We start from the raw sequence: 26,588 nt of genomic DNA on the forward strand, positions 1-26,588 counted from the left end.
CATTGTTATCGTACTTATCAACTGGGATAATATTTTGACAATGCACAGTTTCTTTATGTGGCTAGTATCTGATGTGGATTCAATTGCTTTGCTTGGAAAACCTTTTCTTAAATACATTATTATAAAGAAAGAAGAAGGTGACCTGTGTACCGGTGTACTTGTTTAGCATATCGGGGCATCCTATTTTCACAGCGGGCAGAAGATTGAGATATATGGACACTTTATATTAACAACAGGAACTGTCATAGGATAGTAGGTTAATCAAACCGATTCTTTATTAAGAAATGACTGCAAATATCAGTACATGTGGCAATCATGCCTAATTACATAGCAGTTGATAGCTAGTGCTCCATACCTCTAGGAACCGTCAAACCTTCAGTCAGACGAAGAGGCATGCTAGTTTATACACAGACAATGAATTGTTTAAGTCAATCTGAATTTATGACAGGAATCAGGACTGACACGCATGCACGTGTGAGGCGCTACTCCATGTGCAAACTACGTACTTGGGCGTTAGGTTTTAGGCACATAGATGTTCGTGCATAGGCTTTCTTCGTTTACAATCATATATTTTTGTTCCGATATAATTTATAGCACATGACAGCCAACATGTAAATGACAAAAATTGAATACATTGAACCAAGTGCTATAAAATCATTTCACTCTCTCTTTCTCTCTGAACTTGCTTCTCATTGCACAGCAGCTTTCTGAACTTCATAAGTGACATTCAAAATTTCCATTTTGAGCACGAAAATGTCTTTGAGTATAACTATAGGCTAAATTCGCCTCCAGTTGATGAAGAACATAGTGGCCATTGTAGAAACCAGCAGATAGATGTTGGCAGCACAGGATTCTCCCTTGTCTGAAACTGTAAAGATACATTACAGGAAGCATACTGGACTTCGACCACGAATAGAAATACACTGAAACCTCGTTGGTCCAGAAACTCCTCATTTGGACGCTTACATGTTAGAGTGAGTTTGGCTTTTAGCTATAGTCAAGCAATATCACAGCGGGGGACACCAGAAATGGACTTCACACATTGTACCTATATGGGGAATCGGGTCTTCGGCGTAAACGAACGCTTTAACCACTAGGATATCCCTACGCCCTCCTTACATGTAAGAACGTCTACATAAATCACAGTATAAAAATCATTTTTATCATAAACTGAGCCATCACGAGTTATCTCCCTTTATGATCGTTAACGATAAATCATGGCCAAACGTTTTGCGTCTCATTCTGCAGAAGATTAAATGTTGGTTTTCAAAGATAAGCTAAATAAAGTGATCTTAAGGTCTGCACCTCAGGAAATACGGAATTTACAAGGGTCTTACAGTTCGTACACCCTGTCAAAACACCGTGTAACTAATAATGTCTGGACCCCATGCTATATACATCCTGCACAATGTGCACAGCATGAGTGAATGAGTTTAGTTTTAGTTTTAGCTATGTGGCGGCGGGCTGTAAATAATCGAGTCTGGACCAGACAATCCAGGGATCAACAGCATGAGCATTGGTCTACGCAGTTGGGATACGATGGCATGTGTCAACCATGTCTGCGAGCCTGACCACCCGATCCAGTTAGTGGTCTCTTAAGACAAGCATGGGTTACTGAAGATCAATTCTAGCCCGGATCTTCACGGGAAGTGCACAACGTGATGAAACTAATGAAGAACTAATATTTAAAAAATGTCTGTTCACAATTGTTCCAAATTATACGTTATCCATTAAGGATTTTTTGTATTAAAATCTATTCTGATCAAGAAAAAGGTCAACAGTAATAACTTCAAGCATTACAAGAAATAACTGTAAACAACAATATGAAGTCTGTGGCATCGTACAGCCTGTTATCAGAGAGTTTTCAACACGTTAGTGGCATTGCCTGTGTTTAGTTATGTGAACAAAAACGCAAGATATTTTATTAGCCAATCTAATGAGATGTAATCACTTCCAATGTATCTATCAAATCATAATCCTTAAAATACATTACGTACCAGGTTCACAGGTGGACTGTCCGAAGTATGGGGGGCAGGCTGAAAAAGTGCACGTGTTTTAAAACAATAGTTCTTCTGAAGGAAAGAACTAACTGATATTCACACAGTTATTTTAGACATTATTATGCCAGTCATAATTCTCTTCCGTTAAATAAAATTCAAATTCAAATCAGACATCTCCCTGACGCATGTTTGAGTGGTTCCACATTAATGGTTTTGAACTTGAAATGGACTTTCACACATTCTAATGTGATATCTGGAATCAAGAATAACTTTATTCGTGGTTTCAGTATAAAAGTACTTTGTGGTTAACGAGGTACAGTTCAAATTTTAAAAATAATTCTTGTGCTCCGACATACCCGTGGACCCACAGATCATTGTAACGATCGCTTCAAGTAGAGCCAAATACCAAGTGAGTGAGTGAGTTTGGTGAAGTGTTTGACATTGAAATGTTACCATTTTTATGTGACGTCAGTAGGAATGCTGCAGGGTTCACACACAACATTTGTACGACGGTATTGGAACGGGACTGTAGCCTTGGAGCCAGAGTCTGGCGGCGGCTCCACACGGTTGATCTAGCAGATACACACTGGCTGTTGTTCACCTCCAAACATCCATACATGACGGCAAAGCCGCTGTAGTCTGTGTCCACCACCCAGTAGGGATATTGGTCTGAAATGACAACACCAGCAATATATGCAATATACCATGAGGATGAAGGTCAGGTTTGCTGGTCTGACTTGGGGTAGTGCTGGTTGTTTTCATATACAGGGCCCAGATTTTCGAAGCTCTCTGATCGCTAAGATAGTCGTAAGTGCCATACATTAACATTAACTTACGACGATCTTAGCGCTAAGAGAGCTTCGAAATTCAAGGTCCAGCTACGTACTTGACATAACTAGTTCATAAAGGATGACATTGTTTTACAAGGAAAGAAGAAGGTATAAGAAACATCTTTCCTGAAAGCGTAGGGAGTTTTCTGCTTGTCTACAGCTTATTTAGGCGCAATATTTAGTTCCGAATAACTCATCCTACATGTCATTAGGTCATTTTATTGTTCACATAATTATATATGACTCCCTCTTCATGCCGTAAATTGTCATAGGAGTATGTTGATACGTGTTCATAACGCAATATTCACCCCACCATTGCTGTCTTTTACTTTGAGTGTAAACTTCCCCGGAGTTTCTAATGGTTCCATAATGGCCTCCCTGTAGAAACATCCTTGCTTGTTCCTGAAAAAGAGAGCGATAATTGAATCTGGTCTCGATTTATACAAGAGAATCGTTCCCCAAGGTAAGTGTTGTATTAAGTCCAGTATATAGAAATTCTCACCAGAGTGTCTTTTGATATCAATTATATCAACACGGGTTGATAAAGTTACAAATATCCGAAGCTTGCCGAGGATTTTTACTTTTATCAAAGAGTGATGATATATTTGATACCAGATGACACGAGGGTGAGATTCTATTTATCATAAAAAATCAATTAATCTTCATTAGTTTTCAATGAAAAATGAACAACTAACGTGCCATTAAACGTGCAGTGCAGCGTGTCATAGCATTGTGACGTCATCGTGTTTTTTACGTCATAGCATTGTGACGCATGTAATTTATGACGCCAGGGCATAGTACAAAGTCTACTGTCAACATGATATCTCCTAGGGGATATCGTTTGATCTCACACAAGCAATATCTCCATTGGAACACAGCTTGGGATGATAAATAGAGAATCTCACAATTGTCTTCTGATATCAATAATATCAACACGAGTTGATAAAGTTTCAAATATCCGAGGCTTGCCGAGGATATTTTTACTTTTATCTACGAGTGTTGATAAATTTGATATCAGAAGACACGAGGGTGAGATTCTATTTATCATCCAAAATCACTCTTCATTAGTTTTCAATGAAAAATGTACATCTCTGAACACGGCACTGTCATTAGACTTGCATTGTTGCTATGTCATAGCATTGTGACGTCATCAAGTCATAGCATTGTCAGAGCGTTGTACAAAATCTACTGTCAAATAACATCTCCTCGTGGATATTTGATCTCACACAAGCAGTATCTCCTGTGGAACACAGTTTTGGATGACCAAGACGTGTATTCATGCTAGAGGAAACATTCCATATTCATTGCAGCACCTCCAGTGTTCCATTATCCATACCTTCCTCTGATGAATGCAGACACCTTCCCATCGCTTCCTGCAATGTACTCGTGTTGATAGTCTTGGAAGAGTTCTGACGGAGGGATATACGACTGGGCCAACCATTCCATTTCATACCAGCTCCCGGAGTACTGTCAGCAATACAAACCACAGTGTTAGACATATTTAGACACAATAAGACCCGTGAAGGTCAGAGTTAGAATTGATCTTCAGTAACTCATCATTGTCGTAAAAGGCGACAAACGGGATAGGGTGGACGTGGCTTGGTGGACACGCGTCATCGTAAAACGATGTTTATGTTGTTGATCACTGGATTGTCCAGCCTTGATTATTTACAAACCGCCACCATATAATACAACAACCTTATCAACTATATTGCATGGGGAAAAAGGGAGTATTCAACACAAGCACGTTACATATAACCTTCAATTTCAGTCACATTGCATTTAAGTAGAAATACCTCCTTAGGAAAATGATTAAATATAATGAAATTGTGAATGTTCTTTCAAATGTTACATATCTCACCAAAATTCACTTCCAGTTAATGATGTTCGACGGGTTGATAAAAGCTTTGAGCCTAACAATCAGGGAGTGTGGTAAATGGCTTGGGGTGCACAATATCTTTACAGTAATGCAGTCCACACACTTCTGACAATGACAACGGAGTTTTGGATCACACTAGTGTAAAGGGCTTCCCCTTGACGGTGTCCTCCACAGATGAAATGACGTCATAATCCGTAACATAATGTTTTCCAGGCAGGCCTTCCTTCAAGTTTGGGACGCTATTTTTAACAATGGGTATATACATAGGCGGGTAATATGTCAACAGTGGGTGTAGTTGCTTTGCTAGCTTCGGATTGTGTCAGTTAACGATTTGATAAAGTGGTCTTGCAGAATCTGCTATCTCACTGGGTAAGATTTAGATGCTGTGTACCTTCGCTATGTCGAAGTCTTGTTGTACTTGAAATGTTGAAACATTGCAGTTTTGACCCTCTGTTGTCTTGTACTGTGCTGGTACATCACATTCTGGAGGAAGGATGAACAACGATATGAGTTTACTTACAAAAGTTTGTTGCCAAACTGCATGTTGGTTTCATATACACTAACAAATGTACATTGTTTTAAAAGTTTTAATGGATGATTAAATATTACAAATGTATTCTTTCATCTAATCAAAACAACGCCATACAATTGGCTTCTGACGACATGAGTATGAACAGAAATAAATGAATAAAACATGTGCAATTGTAGATGCATACATTTATACAAAATAGTATGCAAAATATATAGATAATCTCACCCAAGTGTCTCCTGATATTGATTATATCAAAACGAGTTGATAAAGTTACAAATATTTTACTTTTATCAACTAGTGTTGATATATCTGATATCAGAAGACACGAGGGTGAGATTCTATTTCTCATCCAAAATCACTCTTCATTAGTTTTCAATGAAAAATGTACATCTCTGAACACGGTAATGCCATAAGACTTGCAGTGCAGCGATGTCGTAGCATTGTGACGTCATCTAGTTCATGACGTCATAGCATTGTCAGGGCATTGTAGAAAAATCTATTATGAAAATGATATCTCCTGAGATATCGTTTGATCTCACACAAGCAATATCTCCTGTGGAACACAGTTTTGGATGATAAATAAACAATGTCACATAATTCATTTTGTAAACAGTAAAAGTTTTTAAAAAGTGGACACGTTAATGATTCTCAGTTTAAACCCTCGTACCCTAGAAATCAAAACCCAAACGTGATAAACTGTAACAAAATCGTACCATTGTCCTGCTTGGTATCTAGGAAGGATGACTCAGCAAGGCAGGTCCTGTTGAAGAACGAAGTCGCTCGATCCATTATAATCTGGGGAATGGTCTGGGTTCGACTCCAGATCCAGGCGCGGGGCTGAGCACATGTGCGGTTAGCGGTTATATTTGAGCATCCGTAGACAAAGGCATAGTGAGTGTAGTCTGTTTCCAACACCCAGTAGGGCACTGCGCCTATTAAATTGAAGGACATACGAACATTATTCACTGTTGAAATGTGCATTGTATGTGGTCAGTTTACCCCGTACAGTTGGGTACAATGTGTGAAGCCAATATCTAGTGACCTCCGCGCTGATATAGCTATAATAGTGGCCAATGCGGTGCCACTCACTCACTCATCTTCTGATCAATACGCATGATTTAATTCATTCATTCATTCATTCATTTAATATGTAAAGCCTAGTTGTGAATGAACTCAGTGGAGACATGTAAAATTAAATATATAGGCTTGACAGATCCATGCTAATAAAAGATTCTCACTGACTTGCTGGAGTGTCTTGCCAAATGAACTTCCCAGGCATAGCAGTCGGGATGAGTTGCCGATTGTAAAAGAAACACTCTCCGTCTGGCCTCGATGGGTCACTGTTCAGGAGATAGATATGTACTCTGAGCAGTAATAAGCTTATGGCACAATCTATATGTATTTAGCATGACCGAGCATAGCATCTATGTCAACAGACTCTTCACTCGCATCAATGAAACACGTCAACATGAGAAGAAAGGACAAATCTCCTACAACAGTTGAGAATGTTGACATTATATCGATATACTTATTGACATATTAGTGAATGAATAGATATTACTGAAATGACACGTGATACCTTCAGCAACAGAGGATGTGAGCACATGAATGTGCCTTTAAATATTCCAATGCAGATATTTATCCTTCCGATCAGTGAAGCTCTTCTTACGAAATTTATGTTGACACCAGCCCTACCATCTCATTCATATACTGAGGGAAACAAATAAGGGAACACCGCTTCATGGCAGTGTTCCTTTATTTATTCTCAGATTTCCTCCCACAGCACTATTCAAAAGTGGTGATTAAAAACTGGAATATATTAAAGGAACACTTGAATTTTCCTATGATCCTTTATTTGTTTCTCTTAGTATTTATTGATTAATATTCTAAATATTCTGGCAAACAGTCAATATTCAACAGCAAATACATAGTCAAGCTTCTTCTTTAACGTTCATTATACATTTTGAAGGATACAAGTTTGCCCCTTTGGTTGTGTTGTATGGTTGTGTTGAATGAGTCATCAAACTGCGTTGGCAAATTAGCCAGTGTGTTCGATTATTTATGATAACGATACTAGTTTGTACTACAGACAGACCCTCGATCGATGGTACGGTAATATGAAGTCTACTGTTTGAGTGAGTGAGTGAGTTTAGTTTTACGCCGCACACGCAGCAATATTCCAGCTATATGGCGGCCATCTGTAAATAATCGAGTTTGGACCAGACAATCCAGTGATAAACAGCATGAGCACTGATCTGCGCAACTGGGAACCGATGACATGTGTCAACCAAGTCAGCGAGCCTGACCACCCGATCCCGATAGTCGCCTCTTACGACAAGCATGGGTTACTGAAGATCAATTCTAACCCGGATCTTCACGGGCTGATCTGAATACAGAAGACACGCTATGTTACAGTATTTCAAGTACAAACAGTTGATGCCCGTGAAGATCCGGGGTAGAATAGGTCTTCAGCAACCCATTCTTGCCACAAAAGGCGACTATGCTTGTCGTAAGAGGCGACTAACGGGATCGGGTGGTCAGGCTCGCTGACTTGGTTGACACATGTCATCGTATCACAGTTGAGTAGATTGATGTTCATGTTGTTGATCACTGGATTGTCTGGTCCAAACTCGATTATTTACAGACCACCGCCATATAGCTGTAATATTGCTGAGTGCGGCGTAAAGCTAAACTCACTCACTGTATTCCGATCAGGCATATACTTAAACGTTTACAGGTTACCATTAAATCAATTGTTTCATATAACCAATAACATGAAATGCCTCGTTTACACAAAGAAACTTTACACATCGTAGAAGCAAATCACTATAATGTAACATACTCACCGCCCACTGATGTAGTTGGTGATATTTTTGTCATCCGTAGGGATGTAATAGTGGTAGTAGTTTTCATACCTTTCTTCCGGTGGTATGAACGATGACGCATACCATTTGTACTCATACCATTTCCCCATATACTGCAAAAGACAAAACTCAAATACTAGACCGGCGACATATTTTTAAAACCTATTCTAAAATGTCAACTACAGAAGCGTAGTAGGGCCACGGTGAAATTTTTCTTAGTCTAATTATCTCCTATGTAGGAGATACTACGTCTTACGTAGGAGATACCATGTCCTGCGTAGGACTTAATAACTGAGTTGGAGATATTAAATGGGATGTCGGATTTTTACTGAAACATTATGAGGGCATGTGGTATCTGCACTTGTTTGGATAGCTATGCATGTTTATACAAGGGGAAGACGACGCTGTTTCGCTGTTGCACATGCATGCACATGACGAATATAGATTATGCAAATACAGATGAGATGCGTATTTGGGAACGACAGTTAGTACATGGACAATTCAAATAGAAACAGAATAAGATCACGTCAAGAACACTCACCCTATCTGTGTCAAAGTCTGCTTGAACCTCCATGTCGTCTACAATGCAGTCATTGCCATTGATAGACACAAACATACTCGCTGAGTAAAACACAAGAAGTGTGATGGTTAACATCTTGCCGGCAATGGACTCTGTAGTAGAAGGATAGTGTTGTACCTATTAGACTTGCTCCTCACTCGTCATGTATGTCCATGTAGGTCAACAGGTGACCTCGTTTGTCTCACTGAGTCCTCCTACTGTGAAATGAGTGCGTGTACATATTGATCCAAGTCCTCATGTAGGGAGTGTCGAAAGAAAATCCTATGAACACAACTCAAGAATGCAAAAACACATTTCAGGGCATACAAAGAGTATATATGTATAATAATGCTTTGCGTTGTGCGTACGTGTGTGTGTATGCATGCATGCCTTTATGCATGTATGTAGCGTTTCGGGATATTACGGGTTATCGACTGTTTGTGTTAGTAGTTTTAGGTGTTTCACATCGGCGTAAAGTGTCAATGTTCAGTTTACATAGCACACGTGACAGTTATTGTCATGTCCACGGTTCTATAAAGAAAATCAATCTACGGATTATCGGCTAAGCCTTTGAACAACGTATGTTGTTTGTACACATTGCACAAGGTATGCTTTAGTACACCTACACCTATAAATATTTACCTTTGACAAATCCACTGTGCAAGAGTGATGTTTTTCTTTCAGTTCAACTGTTAATTTCTCTCTTGTCGCACCTCCACAAGACATGATTAAATAGCAAATACAAAACAGGGAAATGGAGTCCAAATGAATCTCAGTCATCGTATCATATACGCATCAAAAATATAAAAAAAACTCTGCTTGCACTGATAATTTTTATAGTCAGACTCTAGCCATCATGTATGTTTCCAAATAACGGTATCAAATGGGATTCGATCGTTCCCACTGTCTGCTTGTTTAGTTTGAAGAAATTCATTAACCCCCGATGTTTACCGATGCTGATTTTGTTGATCACTGGATTGTCTGTTCTAGAACTGTTCTTGCAACAGAACTATTCAGTATGTGCGTACAAAACAATTCATCAATTACGATTATGTTTCATGCACACTTTGGTCAACGTAGGTACATAATTTAATATATTCCGTGTAACCTTGTGTTTACAAACCAGGTGTATTTTTTATATATACCTATAAAATATTGACAGAGGATAGACAACAAAGATAACAGGCGATTGACCCCTTTCTGACTCCGCCTGTGTCTCTTCAGAAGGTGGGGAGATGGGAAGAAAGCGTTCGTCCTTTCAAAGTGGAATGATCTTCGCGTTTGCATTGAGCTACTATTCGCGTTCTCATTGACTACATATTAACCACGCCTGGATACACGTGGGTCTTAAGGTACGTGACCTCGTAGACATTCTAGCCGTGACAAGAGGACATTGTGTGTACAACAGTCATCGCTCTGATAAGGCTGTGTCTGTATAACATCATTATGTATCTGTTTGTCCGTGAGATCCCTGGTTACTCTGGAGCAACAGCTTCAACATCGACGATCATCAAATATCCTTCCACTTATGAATTCATCAATGTTGAGAATTGTTAATCACATATAATGTGAGTATATTACCTTGGACATTCTCACTCTTCCGTTTCCCTGTTTCCTTGGTCACGATCCAGGTCTCTGCACCTGGCAACGGGTGTAGCCATCCGTGTGTGTTTTATGTGTATCCCATCTCCATCCTGAATAAGCGGGCCAACGAAAAATTGAAAATGTTTTTAACTAACTGTGTAAAATTCATGAAAATTCATACAAAGATTTGAAATAATACCATATAACACCTGCTAAAATGTTGATGCGGTGTTTTACTTCTTCATGCATAAGCAATTCTTTTAAGATTTATTGACAAAATTTGATATCACCAATGACGTACTGACCATACTGTGTCGTTTTTATATATTCAGTTTAGTCAAATAATGTGTCAAGTTCATTGTATTGAGCAGTGTATTTGTGTATTTATTCGTATACAGATAATTTTATTTAACTATGTTTATCATAATCATCAACATTTCTGAAGCATAATCAACAACATTTCTGAATAATAGTGGCATGATTTTTATGCTGTTTTGCAAACCGATTCAGACACCTAATGTGACAATATTCTGTGAAAATAGTTTGTGACGATAGCTTCATCATCAAAATTGCTGAAATACATTTAATCTATGATTACACAAAGCCATTTAGAAAGTGGTGAAATGCAACATATGTTATATTTGGGATTACACTTTCTTAGTAAAATACAAATTCTAGTACTTTTGGGGTTGAGTCCCATCCGGGATTCGAACCCACACTCTCAGAGTCAGGCACCTAATCGCCAGCACTCAAAGTCAGCCGCCTAACCCGTCAACAACCAGGTGTCAGTGTTATAGCGCAGCAGACCACGGGAACCAGACTGATGACTGAGGTTCGACTGTACATGCATCAGTGTTACAAATGATGTCCTTTTCAATTCAGCATTGGGACTGGTGGGGCGGAATACGCTATCAGTTTTGCTAAAACTACATATCATCACTATTTATAAACACATGGTTATGATGTAGTAGGAATCATAAAGAGAAGAGAGAATCAGGAGAGAAGCAATATTCAACAATTTTCAGGACACGAGTACCTCTGCTCTTAAGTTCTACACTTACACATTTTGCTCACCACGAGTGGTTATTGGAGCATATAAACGAGTTTATCAGAGCAGATATGTTTTAATCAGGTGACCACTTTTATAGAGCTTAACACGTCCCCGTTGTAACGCAAGCAGGTAAAATACAAATGGTCATTAACCGCTAATGTTTTATTCCATTTTTCAAATCAGCTGCAGAGGCGAAGCAGTGGCTACCATGCATTATACTGGGTGTAGGTATGTGGTCTGCACAATGTAATAGCGCTATGGAGGAACGTTACGTTAAGAAGTGCAAACCCATTTGAACGCTAAGAGTACGTTCTTTCAGGTCGGGTTGTATTTCAGCTATAAGAAAAAGGAATAAGACCATCGTAATGAAATGGTGAAATGAACACGTGAACGAAGGTGTAGTGTATCGTGACTCGTGGTTATTTGAAGCTTAACGGATGAACACAAACAATCTTTTTTCACATGAAGAAAAACGAAAAGAGGTCTGCATCTTAATATAACTTTATGGTACACGATAGTCTTACTTACATGACTTATTCTTATTGAATCATGTCGATGTAAAAGAAGAAAACACGAAAGAAAAGAATACAATACTTGTAATGTCCAAAATCCAGATACATATACTCTCAAGGGGGACCATGATATATAAAGGCTATGATCCGTCGTCTGCAGAAAGTGAACATTGAAAAATGACTGCTAGAGAACCATGCACCTGGTCAGGTGGATCACTGAATGTTACTAATATTGGTCATTGTTCATTATCCGAAGTAGCGCATAGGCCCTCCACTCATGCTTAACTGTAGTGTTAGTGAATAGATTCGGAGTGAAGGCCTTATGCTTTAGGTCGAGCCAAAACCGACAGCAAGAACGCAGCTGACGTGCGCCAAGCCACCTGAATTCACAATACTTAGTTCAAATTTTCTAATCTACATCCTCTAGATCTGCGATGACGTGTACCGTCATCATGTGGCAGACATATTGCGTTGCATTATACAGGCATGTACAATACCAGTGTAAAATACATTCAACACTCTTCCATTATTGTCTATGGATATTTGAGCTTCTCTGATATATTTACTAAGTAAACCTAGATGGGATTGGAATATTCATAACTATTTCATTACTTACCTTATACCTACAAGAAACTTTAACAGTAGACGTTTATGCATCAGATTGAACACTGACAGCTACATAGCAGGCTTTAGTGACGTAACATGGACACATCCATCAAAGCCATCGCCTGATTGTGTATTGTATGGAGACAGCAGCTGCAGTGTCCAAGTTATTATTACGTAACAATACAGCAGCGACCTTTCGTCGGTCACGATTTACACCAAGACAATGTACGCTTCAGTGAGTAAAGTATCACTCAAAGTCATAGGATGGGGGTTGGGGATTACTATGAAGGCCAAACATCTTCACTGCACAGTAGACTCAGTATGTACAGAACCACTGACAATAAACTGCTTGCTGTAATCGTTAAGGGACGAAACATTTACGCCTCATTATTTAATACAGTTTGTGTTACACGTGTATGGTAGAAGCTTTTTTTGTCGGTTGTTAATTTAAAACGATCGAATATGAACCCACGGAGGTTGTTCTTGTGACTGATAAACTAATATATTCTTATTCTGATATACTTAATTATTATATCAGAATAACTCAATTATCTATAGAAAATAATGGAAGCATATTGAGTGTAATTTACACTCGTATAATCTTCCTCTTGCGTTTTAGCATTTGATCCCAAAAGCTGAATTTAGGGTAATTCTAGACAAATGACATGTAATATATAACTATTGACATATTGAAATATAATAGTATAAATATACATGTAAAATATAGACATGGTGTGTAATTTTGTAACTTATCTGGACACATTTTGATTAATGATAATCTCTTTCGAATTGATATTGTTACATAGCTCTAATACAATGAAGAATGTTTGATGGACAACTAGAATCTCAGTTTGGAGGGGTTTCTTCAACACAGTCTTCAATGTTTTACCGGAAAGGAACGATACATTTAGAGTAGAATTGACTGATATGCTTCGACCCGAAAATTGTTTCTTAATTTTGAATCCAGGCCAGTTAAGAGAAAGGGTTGGCCAAATCGTGCCAGTTATGTACATATTACTTTTAAGTCACTTAACAATTTCATGGATATTTATTAATAAACAGTTACTTTCAAGATGCAGATATAGTTTCACATTGTACTAATGAATACTTTTATAGCAACAGGCCTGGTAATTTTCTAAACTGACTATTCTCATCTTAACAATGGTCTGTCGTTAGCTAATAACTATACAGTCAGTATCATTCTAGTTGAATTAAGAGTGGTCAGGTAGGGTCACCACATTATTCGCAGCAAAACTAACTTACTTTCTGTTCTTGAGGAAACCTAGTGGATACTGGGTAATGTAGGTTTCCGCTAGGTTTCAGTATCCGGAAACAGACGATGAGAGTTTCCGCTTAGTTTACAAAACTGAAACTAACAACTGTAGGTTTCCGTCAAGTTTCTACAACTGAAACTGCCATTCTGAGTTTCCATTTAGTTTCAGTTCGCTGAAATATTCATAGCAACTAAAACTCAACGGAAACCTGTTGGAGTGTGGGTAACGGATACCTTGCGGAAACCTGTTGGAGTGAGGGTAAACCGAAACCTTACGGAAACCCTTAGAAAGTGGGTAATTGTAAGTTTCCGTTATTGCGGAAACTCAATGTAAGAAAGGAAACTCACTGGATTCTAGGTGGAAACTTAAGTTTCAGTCCACTTTCCATCATTTCCATTTTTGCTGTGATTGTGTGCCCTGATTGAATCCAATCTGGCTGGATGTTTTGAACCCTTACCCTCTTTTCCTAATTCAGGTCTTCAATTCACTTTCACCCCCCTTGCCCCAGCAAGACGCTTGTAGTACTAGTGTTTGGAATCACTGAGATAACCCGCAGGTCACTTTAATATTTTATATAAGTAAATGAGTGCTATATGTTTGATGTTTATGAGTAAATATAAAATGTAATTGGTGTATTAATATACAGGTAATATTTAACAAGTTAATAGGTGTAAAACATAACCCAGTCAGGGTTTAGTCAATTTCAAATAATAGAACTTAACATGAAAGTATCCGAGTAACTTTTCCAGTGTTTGCAGGTTTCCTATTAGGGATTGTTCGCATATTTTGGATGTTTGATTGATTTCATGAATGAGAGAAAGGATAGTGTATGTGTGAATGTAAGTAAGATGTGATATTAGCTTGAGCTGTTTGTGATTACGTGCCGGATTTCGTAATGATACAAATATATGTGTTTGTAAATTATCGTAAATGTAACGTCGCATATTGTTGATACAGATTATAGGTATGCTCCATTAGCTTGGCGGTGCTGTATTCTACACCCTAGTGCCATACACAGGATAGGAAGTACTTTACATAGGTTATAATGTTTATGTAAGGTTGTGTGCTAAATATATTCTATATGGGTATGTGTATTGAATTAAGATGCCTTACCTTAACCACATTTTGTTTACTCATATGTCAAAAGTAATTCATTGAGTTATCGCCCCTTGTAGCTAATCCGTGTCCGAATCTGTCCGACCAGATTTCATCTATTTCATCTAAAAGATGTAATAGTATGACATTGTATTAATTTTATTAAATCATGTATTGTTTCATGGTGTGTTCTTGCACGAGTAAATGTTCTCACCACTTACCCGTGTTCTAGATTTTGTTTTATCCAATCACTACCCCGGTTACAATCATATAGACACATTGCAGTTTGATGTCAATGGTGATTGACGTAGAAAGTGAGGGAATCCATGACTTTCTTCATAGGCTTGGACGTGATGCGAGGCGTCCTAACGTTCGTCGAGCGAGCTCCAACGTAAGACATCATGATAGGGATTGGGTTGGGTCTGCAATGCTGTGTTGGTGAACGTTTTGCCTTTCCAAACGATAAGGCTCATTCCATCCGTGCACCCTTTACGCACTGACTACCACAGCAGCATCATGGCCAGAATGTAACAGTGTTGACCTTTCCCAACAGGGCACGTCTAGCACATAAGTGGGAGACGTGTATGGGAACGTCAAAGACCCTCGCAACGTTAACAGAAATGTGCCAGGTGCTCCAAGAGAAGTATCAAAACTCCATCAAAAGTCATTAATGTTTTATTTAATTGTCATATTTATTCATTCGGACCATGTCATGGCGTATAAAAGGATGTTTAACCAATCAAATCAAATCAGTTTTATTCCTGCACTGAAGAGGCTACAGGCCTGTAATACATCCATGTATGTCTTCAGTTGCATGATGGTGTTCTATTATTTCTGTCATGGCCACTTTTGGATTTGAGTTGATCGTCAATATATGGTACAAGGCTTCATGGAAAATGATGATTAAATAATTATCTGGAATCGGCCTATATACAGCCTTAGACCTATCTAATCCAACAAACCTCACCTTGTATCTTGGCTGATATTGGGAGATGGTTCGCTGCCAAGAACACAACCCTTCTGACACTCTACGGAAGGCAGAAGGCTGCAGTGTCGTGGAGCCTATATATTCTCCGAAAGGTTCTTTGTGAGTTTGAATGGGCAGGTCTTCCTGTAAGACGTCCCATTCACTGCCGGGACTGTTTGTAAAAGGAGCAATGGCCCCAAATAGTAGCCTAACTAGCCTGACTGTGGATCACCTAAACTCTGTGACAGATGACACCTAGACTATATGTTCACAATAGGCTTTTAAAACATCGTTTTCAAGATAATTTCTTGTATCTGTGACTTCTCGTGTTTTATTCGTTGCCATCTTTACCCTGTCGAATTTGGAACACTCTAGAAAACCAAAACCGCAAAACTCTTTGAGGCACGAATACACATATGAGCGAAGTTTAAGACTTGCTCAGAATAAAGGCTTTTATCAAATCTGGATGGGATCAAAGTCCAAAAGGAAGCCACAGAACATGTACCTTGAGGAACCAAGTTTAACTCGGTTAAACACCTGTAAATTTATTTACCATGCCCATAACGTGGACAAAGAGATCCATTCTACAACAATAATAACCAACAACAGCAAACAAATAACATAAACGGTGTACACGCATTACAAGCAGGAGTGTCAAACTGACAGGGCTTCTGCGATGCTGACTAAACATCATGCGATAAAGTTAAACCATACCAAAGATGAAAAAGAACAAAAATGCTTAATTGTCCACTGCATGCACGAAACAATGTAATCAACTGAAGCGAAATGTCCTCACTGAAATCAAGATGTCACAGATGATAAGGAGTCCAGCATACTAGGTCAGAACAGCCAAAGATGATTCTGAAAAAGAACGAAAATGCTTAATTGTCCACTGCATGCACGAAACAATGTAATCAACTGAAGCGAAATGTCCTCACTGAAATCAAGATGTCACAAATGATAAGGAGTCCAGGTATACATAGGTCAGAACAACCTGACAGTCCTGGAACATAAAGATAGATTGGTTTTATGCAGTATTTCACTTGTATCAGCCTTTGTGAGCTGCGTGTAGAAAGAGACCCCAAAGTGTTGCAGGTCTCGGGTGAAACCCACAATCATGGTTCTAGTGCTGAAATGCCTAGAAAGAAGACGAGTGCGAGTTGAGAGGAATTCCTGTTCAATGCAATGTGCAAATCATTTCAATGAGTGTAATTAAGTAACAAATGCCATCTTGAGTAAAAATGCCATCTTGGTATGACATAATTTCCTCATTCTCGTCAGAGAGATTGGTTATAGTAATTATCTGGTCTCGTTTTAGTACGTTGTACATTGGGGAGGCTTTTAATAGTAATCCTCATACGGGCATCAAATATTGATCAACCACAGAATAGTCATGTTACTGTGCAAATGTCTTCGAAATATATTACAAGCGAATGGCCATATTTAACAAACATTTTCTCTTTAGCCTATTCAAGTTAAAAACAACTTCAGGCAAAGGTTCAGCCCACTTTCAAAGCATTTAAGGCACTTCGGTGGGGTCTAAACATCGATTTAAATTTGTTCGTTGCAAAACCGAAACGGGAGCTTTTGTTCAAGTCTCTTTTCACAGGCGTATAGAGGTGAACCGAGCTCATTCCCTATTACCACAGCCCCCACAGTCAACTATGTGCCTAGTCATGCAGTTGCAGGTGAATAGAGGTGAACCAAGTGTCTCTTCTATTACCAGAACCCCATCAGTCGACCTGTACAGTCGCCCAGTTACGCAGTAGTGGAAGGATACAGACTCCTCTGTAATATTCAAACGTCACTTGTACACAGCCAACATTTTGGATACTGTTGGATTCTGTCTTCTCTTCTGATTTGGTATTCGATTCGACAGTCTAAAGGACAATGTACTTTGACAAATTGTTGTGTGTATTTTGCATTACGTTGTTCAACATTTTACCCCTTACAGAAGGTAACTGTAGTGTTAACAATTTACCCATTCAGCCCAACTTTGACCTCGATAAGGTAAGCCATATTTGATCTGTTTCTTATATATCCTTGTTACTGGATGGAGGTGTATGCTTAGACGTGTAATTTGGTTTTTCCTTACATTATGAATTTAAGGTTTTATACACCACTGAAACCACTGTTGACTATGACATGGGAAGCTACAAATGTCGTAGTACAATGTTAGTGTGTCACCAGTGATATCCTTGTGCTGGTAGTAGAAGATGTGTTTTCTGGACATGGTCGTATTATACAGTATATGAACCTTCCATCCTGACATTGCCAGAACGATTTGGGGCGGTTGGGTAGCCTAGTGATTAAAGCGTTCGCTCGAAGACCCGGGTTCGAATCCCCACATGGGTACAATATGTGAAGTCCATTTCTGGTGTCCCCCGCCGTGATATTGCTGGAATATTGCTAACATCGGCGTAAAACAATACTCACTTACTCACTCACTCACTCAGAACGATTTGACTCGTGAGATGATTAGATCAAAATGGTAGCCGATAGAACACCACAGCCGATAATGTTACATGCCCATGGATGGATCACCTTCCAATTCTTGTCCTTTACCGTTCCCGTTTGTTGATGTTTTCGACCAAGACGACTAATTACTTGTGATAGACGTAACGGTCTCCAACAGACCCACATGACATTAGGGGGCGGTGGGGGAGCCTAGTGGTTAAGGCGTTCACTCGTCACGCCGAAAGCCCGGGTTTGATTCCCCATGTGGGTGCACATGGTGTCCCCCGCCGTGATGTTGCTGGAATATTGCTAAATCCGGCTGGAATATTGCTAAAACCGGCGTCAAACCCAACTCACTCACTTGACATAGGTGTATCATACATACATGTGATTTGCACCTTTAAATGTCTGACAAACTGCCGTGCCATGTCAGCAATAAGATCTTCGGAATTAACGTTATTCATCGTTAAACGTGTAATACCGACTATTGTACTTGACAGTGTGTCACCCACTCAGACACAAGCTTCAACAATGACTGCATGTGAAACCAGGGATAGCAATCTGTAGGAATTCTGCTCGTACTGTAGACTATTCAACTTTTGAGAATTTACATTACCAATCAAATCTTTTGTCAAGAAATGAGATCGTGACAAACAGTACATTACATAATGATCCTACACTCCAGTGTCCTTTATGTTGCAGTATGTAGGCAAATGGTATGAATACCAATGGCATACCAAGATCTACTATCAGCCAGAAGATAGATATAACGACTATTACCACTACTATGTTCAAACAACGAGTGGCAACATTACAAACTACATCAATGGACGGTAAGACACGGGAGTAAAATGCTTCACTTGTACTTGCATTGATGTGCATGCATATTATTTGATCTTCAGCAAGACATGCTTGCCGAAAGATAGAAGTAACGTGAACAGATGGTCAGGTTTTACTGATCTGATTGCTGCACGCCAGTGTATCCCGATTACATAGGTCGATGCTCATCAATTTCTCGATTGACTGTTCCAGACTATATTATAAACAGACCTCCATCATATAGTTGAAACATAGATGAGACACAAGCAAATAAACAAATACCGAAAACCAATATTTAGAAACTTGATATGGACTATTTACCAAATTCATGCCATTTCAACAGCATTTCAACAATGTCACGTTTGGAGAGAAGGTTCTGAGAGAATGCTCATAATAGATGGTGACTCCTTCGTAAAACCCACTGGTTTTGGGATGTTGGCACACAATAAGAGTAAAGAAAATCGACTGAGTGAAAGAGTGTCTTGTGTTTATGACCGGTTTGAACAGTCAGCTTAGAGTGGCAGGAGTGCAATTATTACGAGTTTACCAAAGATGTCAAGCCAACGAGACGAATGTGATGCCGAGAAACCTGAAACATATTCAGGGGGAACCGCAAGTTGAACCCACGGAAACGAAAGCAACTTCAGAGTGGGGAAACAGCATTTATGCACTTCACCTGTATCATATAGATCCGTTGGTAGTGTGTGAAACATATTGGTACGGGTAACACAGGTATTTACATATACACATTTAAACACGATGGCATTTCCCCTTTCAGTGATCCGACAGCCCCGGATGGAAAATGCTTTTTCGTGAATTTCAATCTCTACCCAACAAACAGTCCTGGAAAACTCATCTATACATCCCAAAGTAAGAATCCGCAGGTTATTAAATATAGACACAAATACAATCTGTAATCAGGGAATAGCAGCAGTTTCTTTGTTCAGACTGAGAATGCAAATAAAACGACAAGGTGTCTACATACAAAAATAAGTTGAAGACGCATTTACAAATAGGCCGGACCCTCACTATAACGTTTAAACGCCCATGTAAAACTATCACCCACTATGTTACTAAACAATGATATTCAGGATTTACGCATCAAAATGCAAATATGTAATACAAGTTATGAGTAATCATAAGTACAAGGTCTAATGTGCCTCTCCGTAGTGGGCCTTGACAGGAATGACATATACCTGGAACAAAACTTACATCAACCTTCCAGGAATTGACGGCAAAGTATCTTAGCAGGATTAGAACTAAAGCATTACCCATGTATACAAACTTTAGCTGAATATTCGTGAAAATGTATCAAATCATTTCGACAGAATTATATTGATAAATATTAAATAAAAAACACAAGATCACAAAAGTTGAAAGTCCATGGCACCGACGAGACGAAGTTTTGCAAACAAATTGTGATCTATACCAACTGTAACCTTGAGGAACCATGAGTAGAGAAATACAATAGCAACTTACACGAAAACATTATGTCCCTATCGGTGTGTTTCATTACCTGATAATCTGATAGTCTGAAAAGACCTGATGAAAAATCCGAATGCAATACAATGCAGTGCATATAGTTTTCGTAGGATGAGAGTGTTTCTGTGACTGTCAAACAAGTTTGCTCTTTGAATTAAATACATGCTACACAGCTTTTCATCACATAGGTTATAATTGTGAATAATGTCAAACAGTCCAAGAAGTCATTTGAATAGCTTCTTAATCCTGCAAGATATATACCAAGTTTCCATACGAATATGTTCTTTGAAATGAATTTCTATTTCCGTCTACCCAATTGTCCAGCAAACAAGACGAGCAACCTTGCAATGAGGTTAACGAGACTGTGCAACACCTTGGGAGTTACGCATTTCTTTTATTACAATCATGGTCACTGGTGGCTTTGTGTTGGACGCCAATCATGTTATTCTCGGCCTCAGACCTATCTAAGCCAACAAACCTGACCTTGTATCTTGGGTAAAATTGGGAGAGGGTTTGCTTCCAAGAACACAGCCCTTCTGACATTCGACAGGGGGCTGCAGTGTCGTGGAGCCTACACATTCTTCGAAAAGTTTTTGGTTGGTTTTGACTGGGCAGGTCTTTCTGTGAGACGTCCCATTCACTTCCGGGACTGATTGTGAAAGGAGCAATGATCCAAAACTGTGTGGATCACCCAAACTCCCAAATGTTTTGCTGCATTGTCCGATATTAACCTGTAAATGAGAATGGTAGTGATCATGATTCTAATCGCCATCTTTGTCATCCCCAGCTCACTAGTGTGGCTGGTTAATGCGTCATGATTTCTTTATAAAGCAAATGTACCATTTCCCTGTGATTGAACCTGTTAACTATTCTTCTTCAAGAGGGAGAATTTCCGTATTGGGTATTGGAAACCGACTACACTCAATACGCTTTTGTCTATGGCTGTTACAACGTTTCTAACGACGGGACATGCAATGAGGCTCAATCATGGATCTGGAGCCGAACACCAAAGTTTCCACAGATTATCAAGGACAAAGCTCCATCCTGGTACAATCTTACCTGCCTCCCAGCTTCTACCTTCCTGGACACTAAACAAGAAAAAGGTAAATACTGAACACATGCTCGTTTGGCAATGCACTGTACATGAAGTACGGTGATATGAAGTAAACGGTATTTCTCCAGTATGTGGGAACCTGAGTGAGAAGAAATTGTATGGTTTTGCAACTTTATGCACACGCAGCAATAAATTGAAAAATAACCACACCACCAATTATACACAATGCCGTTAACAACATTTATGTACTACTTAAGAATTGAATGTCACTCGTAAACTCGCTCGTTCACACCAGTTTGAACAACGCTTTGACATCGTTCATTTTTCAGTGCAAACACACAAAGTGACATTCAATTCTTATAATTTCGCACTTTGATGTTTACACATACGCTTTTTACCCACTTCTCCATGATTGTTTACAGTGATGTGTTTTAATACCTGTAAAATGTTGTAATGTCATTCTGTTCAAGACCGTATTGTAGCGATGTTTGTATACTTGGCGATTTTTTTGCACATGTATCCCAACCCTTGAAGAAATAGTTTTCAAAGTATTCCTTAAAAAATTTCAACAAATTGGTCAAAAGGTTTGAAACTGCTTTAATAAGCACAACGTCAATAAAATTATCAAACAGAAACAAATATCAATAACAGTATAATTTTAGCAAACTGTCATTGTACCTAGTATAAAACTTTGACGGATTCGTTTGACCTCGTTATAATACACTGACCGACTTCGAAGTTGTGCGGCGTGGCGAATAGGAAGCAGATCTCGTTGATGTATTCTATTTATTTGTGATTGTTTATTGTGAAATTTAATGAGCAGTATTTAAACAGATCACGGGGCAGAACCCGGTAACAGCGAGAGATTAAACTCTTGTGATAAGGAACAATGCTCGGCAATTGGAAATCTGTTTGGTCGTGAAGAAGTGACAGTGCCTAAATTGGGGTGACCTGAAACAGGATCGCTCGCTAAATTGGCATCACCAAATACAGCAAGATCATTGGGGTTCCTTGAAACCGTAGCGGAAATTTCGAAAATTAGGTCGCAATGGCTGGGACTTATTGTCGGACGCGTTGTCGGTCAGATTTTTGCAAAACTGTGCTCAGTTACATACAAAAAACAAGTAAGTGATATGTATAAATTAGAAGGAGTGTGAATGCAAATGATTTATTTATTTATTTTGTCCGGCAAAGAGAGAGATGAGGGTGGGGGACAGATGATTTTAATGCATTAAAAGGGGTTTTTCACTTCATTTATGTACATGTATGTGGTAATACCAGTAGAAAGCTAAGACCACACACCGTTATACCACAATGGATATATTTGATTAGTAATTAATTCCTTACTCCCGATTCAGTACCACGTCACAAACTGGTATTCTTTAAATCAACATCATCATTTCTTATTTTCCTTTCCACAGAATGCAATGTACCGGCCCAATACAAGATAACACCAGACCAAAGCTGTCAGGTCTCCGATGTACCAATACAACCGGACTTCAACATCACACTAGTAAGTGGTTTATGCTCAGTTGTAATATTGCTATATATGTTAACATATCGTCAACATGCATATGTTGACATATCGTTAACTGCTTCTGGGCGCTGATAGTTTCATCACTGTACTTTCCCTCCAGCACACACCCTGGAACAACAGCTTCTTGAAAGTAATCTGACTATCACTGAATCACACTGTGATCTTTGTGTCTTGCAGTTTAACGGCACTTGGTATGAGATGCAGTGGTTGGCACAGGTATACATCCCTGCATCTGAGTTGTTCCAGGATTACCAACATGAGTACATCCTTCAAGAAGATGGATCTCTGAAGGGATACATCAGAGGCAGGTAGGAACAAGTCATACCAGATCAGAAATATAGATACAGTCAAACATCGTACTTTTCCATTTTCATATGTCGAACTCTATCTATTTTTGTTGATAAGTCAACGTTATCATGATTGTAGATAACTGCATTTTTAATACAAATTCCCAAACAATCACGATTGCCGGAATATAGAAATACCAACATTTGTAAATGCAAAATTAATGCTTAAGGGTGTCATGAATATGTTAAAAGATCTACACATTCAATCTGTTCATTTCCAGGACTGACAAGGGATGTTTCTACAGACAGGCATCACTAACGTTATCTGGAACACCCGGGAAACTACATTTCAACGTCACAGAGGGAGGTTCAGGTACGCAATAAACAAACACATTATAGATGCATGACTGGACATTTCATCTGCGTACTGATGTTTGCTGAAATGTTTTTTCACACGTTTCACACGACCTCCCTCTATCTCGTTCTCCTTCACCGCTCCTCCCCTGAACCTAAAGTATAGTTTGCATTACATGTGGTAATCGATATAGTGACTATTGGTAATTTAATCATTGGCACAGATAACTATCCATACTGGATCGTCGATACCGACTACAATAACTACGCTGTCATGTACGGTTGCCTGAACGTGAGCACAAGTGGAAATTGCACAAGGGCTAGATCTACTGTATGGAGTCGCCGCAAGTCTCTGGCTCCAAATTTCCAGTACCGCGCTAACTCCTTCCTTCAGAATCTGTGTGTGAACCCTGCTGCGTTCCTCTTGACGTCCCAGAACAACCGTAATTGTACCATTACTGTTTCTTAATAACCATTCAAGTTACCCTATAAATAATACAAGTGTATGTTTAAAAGAGATCTCATTGTTTCTGAAAAATAATTGCAAGATACGTGTCGTGTCATGTTTTGTTTCCTTGCATGGTGTTAAACGCCCCATTTAGCATATCTCGAGCCATATTGTAATAATTGAGCCTGGACCAGACAATTCAGTGATTTACATTATGAACATCGATCTAAGAAATGTAGATCCGATGAAATGTATCCACCAAGTCAGCGAGCCCCATAACCTAATCCTGTGAGATCGCTATAACGAGAACTATGTGAGGCTGAGGACACATTCTAACCTAAATCTTCACGGATCATGTATCAAGTGGGTGAATGTGTCACCGTTTCATTTAGGATATGTCTTTGTGAAGTGTAATAATGCTTCTACCTTTCTCCAACAGCGTGTGACCCGTGTTACAAGCAGCCATGTGGAAAAGGTAGGTTGTGGACATATTAATGAAGCCAACCCCTGTGATCGGTTTTCTCGAACATGAACCCGCTAATGGATTTATCAGTCATGTACTTACGACGGATGTTAGGGACTTTATACCTCTCAAACGTGGACATGTGACTCAAAAATCAGAACATTCATATATTCTTAACTACACTGTTTACACTTGACGGTGACAAACTTGGTAGAGCCCTTGGTATGGGCATACGCCTCCAAATACTCATCGAGCATTTATAAGCGTGTATTACGATGTTTGTCTTTGTACATAACATTCTATAACATTTTGTACATCGGTGACAATTTGAAAAATGTATGTGAGGCTTCCTGGAAGATGTTAATTATACGAGTTCCTCATTGCCAGAAAGCCCTGTTTTCCACTTATTGCTTTTGTTCTGCTTTTCTTGTTGCAGAAATTAGCGGAGGAACTACTTCCATCTCCGACTACCAGCTTATCCTACTTGCACTTGTCATTTTCTTGTCCATTTAGTGCAGTGCATGTATGCATGCATGAGAGAGAATGTACCATTTGAAGTATAAACAGACGACCTTTGATCAGCGTCTTGACATTTGCACTAAAGTTCAATATGGGTGCAGTCAATGAATCAGATGGCATCAGATGCGTCAACATGTTATTGTTACACATATAAATATCCAAGAGAACATATTTACACCATAACATTTTTCATTTATATATATTTACAATTTATTTTTGAAGGTTGTATGAGAGAGAACTTATTATTTGAAGTATTGACTGCTGATGTCGTTTGATCAGCAGAGTCGGTACATTTGCACGAAAGCACAACCATGGCTGTAGTCAATGACTCAAATGGCATCAGGTGCACCTGCAGGTGGTTGTTACATATATGTAGGTGAGAGTATATAGTTTCGTTTACATACAATTTGAATTGTGTAAATGCGAATCAATAAACAAAAAATCATTTAGATCAATTTAGACCAATCTGCTTAATGAGTTGATGATTTAAAACATGTAAACATTGTATCATTTCTGAATCGGTGAGAACCCATTCCCGAAAAAACACAACTCAGCGAAAGTATCAGTCTTCTAAAAGTTACATCGGATTTGCTCGACTCAAGACAACGTTCACAAGTGTCAGTTGAACTGAGCCATGAAATATGCCGGTGAAATAAGGCATCTTCTCAAATGTTGCCTAAACTTGTGGGCTGGGTATCCGATAATAATGTTTAAATAAATACTGATGTATAAACCACTCCAGAAGTATTTTCATTGCAGCAGTTGCATACGGGGGAAATGTACGCTTTATGTTCATAACAGGGTTTTAATTCTTTTGGGCAGCAATACAAATGTGAAGTGAAGAGACTTGCTCAGATAGAAAGTCCCGGGAAGCAGCTTTTATTACATATGGACTACCTTTTAGTAATCATTATCGTAAGTCTAGGTTTCAGAAGAAGCCAAGTTGCAGTACATGTATCCATAGAGACATCACGTGTAGTATGCTCATTTAATTAATTAAATTAAAGGATATTTTATTATATAATCCACATATCCACGCAACTAGTACATGCTCAAGGCCCTGGGATTTTCCCCCTCGATCATTGGATGTCGATCTCAACAACACTACCTATTATCAATCTCAACTCTCAACTCTTGCAGACACTAGTTATTGTGGCTTTCTCATCCTAACGAGGTACCCATTCACAGCTGGGTGGACTGGGACACATAGTCACAGTACTTTGTCCAAGTTCACTGCACGTTGCTGTACCCGCAACTAGGTGTTTGCACGTATTCATGTGGCCACCATCTGGTCATATACCAACGGATTTGTGGGTTCTTTTTAGTGCACAGGGTTGTGTACTGTACACTAGTGGCTGTGACAACACTGAAAGAGTCTGCACACAAAGTTGACTCACAGGTGGGATCGATCCCGA

General features: G+C 39.0%; 2 protein-coding genes across 2 annotated transcripts; one reads left to right on the forward strand and one right to left on the reverse strand.

The window, feature by feature from the left end:
* Window positions 1-447: 447 nt before the first annotated feature.
* Window positions 448-8,857, reverse strand: LOC124272880. Its single transcript, XM_046708099.1, has 10 exons — window positions 8,647-8,857; window positions 8,088-8,218; window positions 6,484-6,581; window positions 5,955-6,173; window positions 5,101-5,192; window positions 4,167-4,297; window positions 3,144-3,232; window positions 2,454-2,669; window positions 1,998-2,036; window positions 448-868 (listed from the first exon to the last, which is right to left on the reverse strand). The coding sequence occupies exons 1-10, from the start codon at window positions 8,758-8,760 to the stop codon at window positions 777-779; spliced, it is 1,221 nt and encodes a 406-aa protein (XP_046564055.1). The 5' UTR covers window positions 8,761-8,857; the 3' UTR covers window positions 448-776.
* An 8,571-nt stretch (window positions 8,858-17,428) lies between these two features.
* LOC124272882 lies at window positions 17,429-25,909 on the forward strand. The gene is made up of 10 exons (XM_046708102.1): window positions 17,429-17,763; window positions 18,913-19,043; window positions 19,808-19,899; window positions 21,393-21,614; window positions 22,987-23,078; window positions 23,280-23,410; window positions 23,671-23,762; window positions 23,968-24,186; window positions 24,631-24,666; window positions 25,091-25,909. Exons 1-10 carry the CDS (start codon window positions 17,644-17,646, stop codon window positions 25,165-25,167), a joined length of 1,212 nt encoding a protein of 403 aa, XP_046564058.1. The 5' UTR covers window positions 17,429-17,643; the 3' UTR covers window positions 25,168-25,909.
* Window positions 25,910-26,588: the final 679 nt, after the last annotated feature.

This window comes from Haliotis rubra, unplaced genomic scaffold, assembly GCF_003918875.1.
Source record: "Haliotis rubra isolate DU_JTF1 unplaced genomic scaffold, ASM391887v1 Scf174, whole genome shotgun sequence".
In the NCBI taxonomy this organism is placed as follows: domain Eukaryota; kingdom Metazoa; phylum Mollusca; class Gastropoda; order Lepetellida; family Haliotidae; genus Haliotis; species Haliotis rubra.

Coding starts and splice junctions, on each gene's coding strand:
- LOC124272880 (XM_046708099.1), bottom strand. CDS start 8,760: ATGTTAACCATCACACTTCTTGTGTTTTACTCAGCGAGTATGTTTGTG. Junction 2,037..2,453: donor ACTGACGTCACATAAAAATG/GTAACATTTCAA, acceptor GCACTTTTTCAG/CCTGCCCCCCATACTTCGGA. Junction 869..1,997: donor ACAGTCCACCTGTGAACCTG/GTACGTAATGTA, acceptor GTATCTTTACAG/TTTCAGACAAGGGAGAATCC.
- LOC124272882 (XM_046708102.1), top strand. CDS start 17,644: ATGTACTTTGACAAATTGTTGTGTGTATTTTGCATTACGTTGTTCAAC. Junction 23,411..23,670: donor AAGGGATACATCAGAGGCAG/GTAGGAACAAGT, acceptor GTTCATTTCCAG/GACTGACAAGGGATGTTTCT. Junction 24,667..25,090: donor CAAGCAGCCATGTGGAAAAG/GTAGGTTGTGGA, acceptor TTCTTGTTGCAG/AAATTAGCGGAGGAACTACT.